The sequence below is a fragment of the Branchiostoma belcheri genome, unplaced genomic scaffold (assembly GCF_001625305.1).
Source record: "Branchiostoma belcheri isolate BF01 breed outbred unplaced genomic scaffold, Haploidv18h27 scaffold32, whole genome shotgun sequence".
NCBI classification, from domain to species: Eukaryota; Metazoa; Chordata; class Leptocardii; order Amphioxiformes; family Branchiostomatidae; genus Branchiostoma; species Branchiostoma belcheri.
In genome coordinates, this window is record NW_017803932.1 from 1,744,642 (window position 1) to 1,753,934 (window position 9,293).

The 9,293-nt window shown below is 42.2% G+C and overlaps 3 protein-coding genes across 6 annotated transcripts in view; 2 read left to right on the top strand and 1 right to left on the bottom strand.

Moving 5' to 3' along the window:
• LOC109474832 (Bardet-Biedl syndrome 1 protein-like) overlaps window positions 1-5,785 on the bottom strand; it is a 17,031-nt gene extending 11,246 nt beyond the window's left edge. Inside the window, exon 1 of one of the 4 annotated variants that reach the window (XM_019775257.1) lies at window positions 5,703-5,785. Coding sequence is in view for 2 of the 4 variants with exons in the window: in XM_019775254.1 (XP_019630813.1) it covers window positions 546-646 (101 nt within the window). In the remaining 2 variants the exon portion in view is untranslated. Of the gene's footprint in view, window positions 1-545; window positions 764-1,703; window positions 1,906-2,789; window positions 2,889-5,702 lie in introns of those variants that run through there. The other 3 variants (XM_019775256.1, XM_019775255.1, XM_019775254.1) reach the window with 3 other exon arrangements.
• Window positions 1,927-5,654, top strand: LOC109474825. The gene has a single exon (XM_019775234.1). The coding sequence runs from the start codon at window positions 2,219-2,221 to the stop codon at window positions 4,718-4,720; it is 2,502 nt and encodes an 833-aa protein (XP_019630793.1). The 5' UTR covers window positions 1,927-2,218; the 3' UTR covers window positions 4,721-5,654.
• A 147-nt stretch (window positions 5,786-5,932) lies between the features above and the next one.
• Window positions 5,933-9,293, top strand: part of LOC109474796 (C2 domain-containing protein 2-like) — a 25,910-nt gene continuing 22,549 nt past the window's right edge. Inside the window, exons 1-3 of the mRNA XM_019775156.1 lie at window positions 5,933-6,423; window positions 7,748-7,843; window positions 8,273-8,389. Of these exons, the coding sequence (XP_019630715.1) occupies window positions 6,010-6,423; window positions 7,748-7,843; window positions 8,273-8,389 (627 nt within the window). The 5' untranslated portion in view covers window positions 5,933-6,009. The remainder of the gene's footprint in view (window positions 6,424-7,747; window positions 7,844-8,272; window positions 8,390-9,293) is intronic.

Below are 9,293 nucleotides of genomic sequence, written 5' to 3' on the forward strand. Positions count from 1 at the left end.
CTAGTTGTTACAGTTTTCCCATCTATCATTGCAGTGGTTTGATTAAAAGTTCAAAATTCAATGTTTAAATTTTAACCCAGCCTTTGGGGTTGACTTCATGGCTCATTTTGTAGCATTTAAGCCTATAATAGGATGCCTAGACCTGTTTTTATTTTATTTTTTTTCGCCCTGTCGCTTCATATTTTTTCTGAAAAAATCCGAGAACCAACAAATTAAATTGGTGTGGCCTAAAAAATGCATGTCTTAAAGTTAAATACTACCTCCGCCCCCAGTATAAAAAGTAAAAACAAAAACAGTACATGTACTTAGTAACCTTGACATGCATTTTGCAGAGCCATAACAGATCTACAATCATGTACATGCTGTGGTACCCCAGTGATACAAGTTTCCCTATGCAGGCAGATTCCTGTCTACAAGTCTTGAATATTGTGCTATGTTCACCTTGAGGCCCACATTGAGGATATAGGGAATCCAATGTTACTGTTTCATCAACATTCCCTGCAACAGTGCTGTGCTAACACCAAGCTATCATAATACTTCATCACCTTTCTGGTTTTGACTGGTACCTTGGCTGGCGACGTTCCCGCTTTGCTTCAACCAATGCAATAGGAGAAGGCTGGGAGACGTCCTCATCAAATAAATCCATCCTGCACCACTCCCTGGTGTCTGGTGCATGTTATGTTTAATTTGTTTCAATATGACGTGTTTGTAGTCTATCTGCCCATCATTCTGTACACAATCTGCCACGGTTCATACCAACTGGAAAGTGGAGGGGTGTTCTAGATGGGTATCATTAATAGTGGGTATAGGAGCTAAAGGAAAGCCTGTGGTCGACATACAGTGAAACCCAGTAAGGTTCATGGTGTGGCTGTCCTTTCTTGGTCCAGATTTCCCAATAGACACTGTTGAATTGCACTAGATCTGACCACCTGACTAATGAATAATGTGAATGTAACCCCAACAAGCATATATAGTCTAGTGACCACGTTTTCACAGCCTGGAAATGGGAACAGATTTTGTTTGTTTGTTTGTCTACATCAAGTTGTGGATTGATTCAGGTACTTGGTAGGTGCTGGTACAAACTGTGTCACACAAGTATGAAATTTCATTTTCCACGAATAAATTGTGGCATTTTCATATCAACTAGGCAAATTAGAGTAATTTAGACTATTATCTGCATAATTGGTATCAATTAACGTTAATGTACCACCTGCCAATCAGAGTACTAGTACATTTTGTACATACATGTATGTTACATGTATTTTCATCAGTTAACCTATTTTTAAAAATTTAACAAAAATGCCCCTGCAGTTCTAAAGCTATCTGCTAGGGGGTCCCAAACCTATATCACTTTTTATGTCAAAATCTTTCTGCTACCCAAAATAAAAACCATAGCATATCGAGCATACATGGAAAATAGTGCTCAGTGGTATGTTAGAATTATGCAAAGTAAGTCTATGCAAAGTACTAGTACTTGTAAATTTCTAGTTTGCATAATTTGCATTTTTGTGCATATGTTTCTGAACTACATACATGCCTGAAAATCATTAAAGTGAATTTCGATCTTGGCCCAAACAATCCTTATTGGTGAAGTAATTATCAAGTAATTATCAACAGGCAACACATCTGTTTCCTGCCATAAATTATTTGCAGAAATTATTTCTAACCAAAGCTCCTCAATAGACCTTCAAATTGCATCTTACCTTGATGTTGCTTTCTCTAGGACTCCTTTTGGTGATCCTTGTCCTTTCTGTTCCATCTCTGCTATGCTAGCCATGATGAAAATCAGGACATCGCACCTTCTAATCCCTCACAAACGTACACAACCCGCACTTATAACTGTCTTAGAAACTCAAACTCTACTGCTTCCAGGTTTCACATTAGAAACATTCAATATGGAAGAAACCATTGAGCGATATTGAGGTAATACTAATTCAAAGCAGCTCAAAAAATCCTCATGAAATAAATACAAGATAAAAAAGAACAATGAAATTGTCTACTATCCATAATAAATTATATGTATACATTGTATACTTGTCATATTAGTTTAGAAATATTTATTTACGATAAAATGTATTATAAACTCCCCCTTAAACACTATTGTGAAATTCCTTGCGCTTGCGCGCTGCAGTATACCAGCATGGCCGCCAAGCAGAAGTAGGGAAGAGGTGACTAGTCGTTACTGAGATAAAATTTTGATGTTTTCAGACTGTTTATAATGTTTTCGCTACATCGATTGAATTCCATAAGAAGCCTACATAAAGCGCAACATTTTGAAAAGTTATTGAATTCGGCCAATGATAACTCGGTCCGGCAAATATGGGTCAGCGCAGGACACGTCTTCGTCAGCTGGCACGGCGGTCGTCGACTGACATCGTTCGACACAGTTCCTGTTCAAAGGTCTTTCGTTCCGCAGGAGGGAAGAAAGACTGATGTGTGTAGTGAATCAGGGTGTTTGGATCTGCAGAGGCAAGAGACTGATGTGATTGAACTTAGCTTCAAGAAGAAGAACCCCACAGAACTTTACATTACTTTCGCAAACGGTCAGATAGAAGTGTGGGAGTATCGCACAGTAGAGGGGTCCGACACTCCCAGCTGGACTTCGCGCGGTGGGTTCAGACTTTGGAGCGGAGATCATGGAAGGCGTGTCTGCTCGGCTTTCCTTCACGAAGAGCAGAACTGCTTGTACTGGTGCGAAAAAAGGGCTGTCGATGTGTCAAACGGTAACCTCGTTGCAGATTCGGACAATGGTGTCCAATTCATGTATTTTGTCTCCAAGAAAAGCCTACCTCTCAGTCACGAGACAGTCAGCAGTCACACCGTGGGGTCAACGTTCACCTTCCTGGAGCACTGCCCCCCCTGTCAGCTCTACTCCACAAAGGACGGGGTCATGGTGTGGCCAGAACAACCCTGTCCAGTTGGTTTGTACTTCATGTGGCACCAAACCAAGAACATGCTCCAGGTCTGTAGCCTGGACACAGGCTGCGTCACTGCCCACATGCGAGTGATGTCCAGTGGGATAGCATTTGCTGATGCTGTGAGATCATCAGTATCTGTATGGGCACAGAACAGCCAGCCAAGAAACAATGGTTTAGTGACCGTCATAAAAGATTCCTTCCAAGATCAGTTGCTCCTTATCTTGGAGAGTGGTGATGTCATGTCATTGTCTAACAAAGGTAGTCTGCAACATAAATGTCACATTGCACAGTGGGCAGCTGTGTTTAGTTCTATAGTGCCCAGTGATTGTGAGTGGTTTATGTACACCTTTGTAATTGGTTGTGTTGTACCTGATGGAAGGGTGCTCTTGTTTCACTCTGAAACAGGAAGTCTTGTTCAGGAAATACAGCAGTTCTCTGAGCCAGATTATGAAGGCAGTACATTCTTGTGGGTTGGCAGTGGCCAGCTGCCCAGTGTTGGACTTTGGAGTACCACACATGGTATGTGGGAGCTGTGCATGTCAGTGACTGACACTGCCAGTATGCGGGCAGTGCTCAACCCTGTGGAACATGTACATTTAATGACAGGACTGAGTCAGACAAGTAGTGCAGCAAGGCTTACTTTAGAAGAAGCAGTCAAATACTACAGAGACAGAACTGCTCATGGTGAGAACATTGACATTGAAAGTCTGATGAAGAACACCATGCTGCAGAGCCCTGCACTTCTTGTCGCTCTTCTACACAGTCACTCCAGACAGGTGTCAGATCACATAGAGAGGGACCACTTAGCACAGCTTATGAGTTTTCACTACAGTAGTGGCCCAATGACGAAGATACAGGAGACACTTCATCCACTGCTGAATCAGTTCTGGGACTTGGAGACCAAATGGAGGAGTCTGATAACAGCTGATGGAACAACAGAACAAGAGAGGCAAGAAAGAGCAATACAGAGTGAAGTGAGAATGTTGCTGAAATCAGAAGAAAACATTTCTCCAACCAACCTGGCTCAGTTGGAATTGCTTGCACTCAAATTCCCAACACAGTTTGTAAGAACACTTCTCCATGACCTACATGTCACTGATGCATCTGAAACTACTCAGCTAAAGAATGACCAAATGAATCTGTGGCCAACAGTGTTGAGTACAGACAGGACTTCCAGTAACATGCCAGTATTTGAACTGGTCTGCAGATTGCTGTATAGAGAACAACCTTCACAGCTTCTAGCTTTTGTCCACAAGGCCACCCATGTCAAAGATGATATCATAGGTCCCTCAGCTCTCAGTAGAAGCAGTAGTTTGTATGACAGAGCCTTTCACTGTCTACATGTGCCAGAGTCCTCCTGTACAAACATGGACACAGTACTGGCTTACTGTGAACTGCTTGCCAGCACGACTAACAATGACGCAGCTTTAGAGGCACTGAGACTGCTTCTCAGGTTTAACAGGCTAAAGGAGGCTGTCAGTCTTGTATCAAAGAATGCAGATGAAAGCAAGCAGCACTCTGCCCTTTTCCACACACTGTTAGTCAACATTCTAGAAAGCGATACATTCCAATGTGTGGACCAGTCTATATGGGATCTGGTACCCAAGACATTTGGTGCTGATCAGCTGCTAAGCCTGTTACAGGAGCACTTACCATCAAGAAGAAGGAGGAAGGGGAAGAGCATGAGACTGCATGTTCTCTGTTCATCACCAAATGACACTTCACTCTCTGTACTGAAGGGAGTACTGTTGAGCACCATTTTAGAACATGATGAGGCAAAGGAAAAACTTTGTGAACAATAACCAACTTTTGACATACATATTCATTATTCATTTTAATGCCTATGTTTTTGCCATTGTGTAATGGTATGATGTGCTTGCTGCTATCCTGCATAATACATTTTAAAGGTTGAGTAGGTGTTAACTATCCATTTCTATTGTGTCTGGCCCGGTGGGATCCTTCCTTCTATTGTCATTGTGATGGTTATTCTATGCCAGTTCTCATTCATTCCAATCCCATTCTTAACCGAGTCATATTTTCATCCTCCAGTGTCAGTGACAACAACCTTGTCACTGATAGGTAGGGCATCATTGAAACTGGTGGACATATATCATTACTAGTATCATTTCTAGCTGAACTGCAAATAGGCTGTACACACACAAAAAAATTGTAGTCTACTGAGACTTTATGAGTATGGTTTTTGTTTCAATTGATGAATATAATATCCACAACTTGTAACTGATATTTGTATTGTACTTGATTTTTTTAAAAAGGTTGAAAAAGAATGGTTTGTCATCTATCACCTTGTATATAGCTGATTAAAAATCAAGTCTTTACCGTTAACGTTTCTCTTACTAGCTCTTTCAACTTTGTTCTAGTCCTATCATGAAATGCAGCAAATAAACTCATAAAGCATGACTTGCATGATTGTCATCAAATTATGTCAAATATTATACTAGTATCAAACATCATGATGATCTGTCAAGCCCTTCTTCAGCTGTTCTTGAGTAATGTTTAACATCCTTGCAGTTCCAGAACACGCTGCTAGGGGGCCAAACGTAGTCACTGCCTATATTGCAATAGCTCTGTACAGATCAAAAATCGTGACCATAGCATGTCCAGAAAAGGGAGATATCCAAACCGAAAATTCGGCTGCAGTACCATGGATAGCTGCCAAGTGGTCCAAAATCGAATCGTTTCCTACTAACGTAAAATCCGACCACGTCTTATCGAGTTATTTTGTTAAGCACACAGACGAACAGACAAACGACCCCAAAAACATACCTTCTAGGCGACGATAAAAACAAACGTCGCCCCCGTACACAGGAATGGTATCGGCCTGGGTTCAACGAGGGTCACTGTTCTGCTGAATGGCGCACGAATCAGGAATGGCGGTGATCTGAGGGCTTGGCCAGCACAGGGCTGCTGAGAGTCACAGAAGGAATGGGGACTGACATGTACCCCTCCTTACTAGCCTAGGACGTGACGATCATTATCGAGAAAGGCCTTGACACACAGCCCGTGCCATTGGGGGTAAACAAAGACGTTAACCCGCCGAATTTTTAATCAACAACATCGGAATCACAAAAGGATGCCAGCTGCAACGGCGCCCGGCGGCCTGTCCTACCTATTTCTGCTCGGGCAGTCCATGTTTAGCGCGGACGCCTTGGTAAATAACGTAAACTCGGGCAAGGTGGATGTACTAGACGTGTTCCTCGTTCTTTTCGGGTTGTTTTTATCGACAATCTTACTCGCCACTTTCCTATGGACGACGCTGAGGCGGCGATGGCAGGGTGAAGCCAGGGCGGCTGGGCGGGTTACCGCCGGCAGGTCGGAGCAGGAGGCCGGGGTTCGCGGCCCTGTCCCGCCCCCGGACGGGAGACTGTACGAGCCCTGTGAGTGGGTCAACACGACACTAACCTGGCTTCGAACCCAGCAGCATCAGACTCCTGAACTCGTGAAATCGTGGCTGAAGGCTCTCAACGAACAAGCCCGAAGAAATGGGGTAAGTGGTGACGTCTTGGTTTGTTTATATTACACTAATTTACAGACAATGATTATTGAATGTGGTTTGATCAACAGCCATAAAATGAAATTTATTTTGTGTGAAATTGGTTCATGTTCCCTGAGCTTTGATATGAACAATTCAGCGTTTATGTAAAAAAACAAACATGCCGATCAAGTCAGAACTAAAATGGCTGCCTAGCTATGAACGTTTATGTTACAAAAAATAATAATTGATACAACAACAACAAATTATAACAATACATCAGATACGGACCATTTCCACATCATTTATGTCTTTGTGTAAATTATCACATTCCCCCCACGTTTCTGTTTCCCTAGACGAAACACTTTCAGTTTTGCAACCATCACTTTTATTTTCAACCATCTATTTTGGGTTCCACTGTCTGTAATACTGGTGTCATTTTTCATCATGGTGACACCATGCTTATTTATCCTCAAGCAGATGCTGGGGTGAAAGATCCTAACGTTTTCTGACTGCTAGGCATCTCTGACAGGCATACATTACAAAATCTGCAGACTGGGGTGCAGACAGGGGCACTACTGCCCTTCTCTGTGCCCCTGTGTTAGTGCAGTTAGAGAAACCAGACAGTCAGACAATGTTATGATCTTTCATCCTAACATCTGTTTGGAGATTGGCTTCTTCTTGCAATAGTCCCTTCTGGGCTGTCAATCAAAATTAGCAATTTGACCAATATGAGAGAGGGATGTGGTCATGTGAACCATTAGTGGGCGTGTCTACCATTTTGTCCATGAAACTTCTGTGTGGGCGGGGCTACAGTGGGCATAGTTATTCAGAATACAGATGAAAAGTGTGACTGCCCAATATAAAAAATCCGAGAACCAACAAATTGAATTGACCCAACATGTATTTCTACACAGGATATGAGTTAGAAAAACATAACTACACCGGTATGTGCAACAATTTTTATTGGCACAACAAAGGTACAGTGAACTTCACAAGGTCTACTACAAATAAGTGGATCAGTCATTTTTCAAAGAGCTTTTGTGTTCACTTCTGACAGACACTTTATGAATATACAAGTAATTTTGCATGTTTACCAACTTACAATTTTGAATATGCCATGGGACTAGCTCTGGACTTGCAAGTATTTGCAGGAAGTGTTCAAGGATGTGGTTGCCAGGAATGTTATGTATGAAACATAAACCAGGATGCAATAGAGGTGTCGGTTTCATCATACAAATGTAACATTATGAGTAATAATGCATTCTATGATGTAATTCATCACCACAAACTTCTATTTCCTGGAGGTTTGAAGTCTTTGATTTCATGTTTTCTGCAGAGCTCCTTGCAGCTGACCTTTGATAAAATCAAAGAAGGAAGCCTTCCCCCCAAGTTCACCACCATTAACAGTACCATTGCAGATGATGGCAGTTTGGTAAGTCAACAACAGTGTCAATGGTTTAATTTACATATACATGTACTACCCCCTATCTACAGTAGTCACTTACAACGTGGGTTCAAAAACCGTAAAATTTAGCAACATTGGGAGAATGATTGGCCTTGGGAGTTTGGTCGATGTAGAGTTCATCTGTCCATGAAAAGCAAGCCCAGAAATAGTTCAGAGACCTTCGAGTGTCTTTTCCTTCTCCATTTTCACATCTCTACATAGCCTGGATGCCAGACTGTTCTCAGGGCAAATGCACAGTTAGACCCTGAAAATCTGTTGCTCAGGGTCTAACTGAGGGGCTGGCCTGTGTATTTGCCCAAGCAGCTAACCTGTATACTGACCCTGACAACAGTCTGGCACCCAGGCTACTCTCTGCAACACAAGTTACACAACCTAACTGAGTCTGTCTGCTTGCAGGTGATTGGTTGTTACGTGGAGTGGCTGAGGCTGGGCCTGACTGTGTTTGCCACCCAGCAGACTCCACAAACCATCAAACTGGCCATCTGTGATGTGGACGTCAAGCTTACTGGAGAGGTGAGACTACCAGTAGTGACAAGATATTGGACATTTCAAAACCTAGCAGAAATCTTACCAAAACTGTATATGAGATACTCAGATAGCAATTTAAATAACTCACTGTGTTTCCAAAATAAACAACCTACAATGGCATGGTATTAGGTGTTGATTGCTTCAAATAAATAAAGAGGAATTGAGATAGTATACCAAGGCATTTTACAAAACTGTGAACTATATAAGATACTACTTTACTAGATAAGTAATGACAAGATTTACATAGTAGTACAATGTGCTGTGTAACTACTTACATGTATGGATCTGTAAAAATCTTAAGAGTTCTTTATACCTGGTATTGATTAATTGATTAATTAAGCAAATAATTATTCTGATGTATAGTAGCTGCACTTTTGTGCAACTGCAAGTAAGGGATCCCGCCCTTTGAAGATGTCTTGCCGATGTGCTTATTTGCATGTAATGAATGTTTGAGTATATCATTTTTGTAAATATTATGCACTTAACTCATGAAATTGTTCTGTGCTGCTGTGATAATCCTCTCCCTCTGCACGTGTTGGTGCCGCCCCATATTGGAGAACATATTGATTCCCCCTTCCATCCGTCTCATTCATCCATCCATTTATCCATCCATTCATCCATCCATCCTTTCACCCACCCCCATCCATCCATCCTCCCAAACACCCATCTTTCCATCCATTCATCAACCTGTCCATCCATCAACCTGTCCATCCATCCATCCATCCATCCATCCATCCATCCATCCATCCATCCATCCATCCATCCATCCTTTCACCCACCCCATCCATCCATCCATCCATCCATCCATCCATCCATCCATCCATCCATCCATCCATCCATCCATCCATCCATCCACTCTACTCCACTCCACTACCACTCACTCCATCCA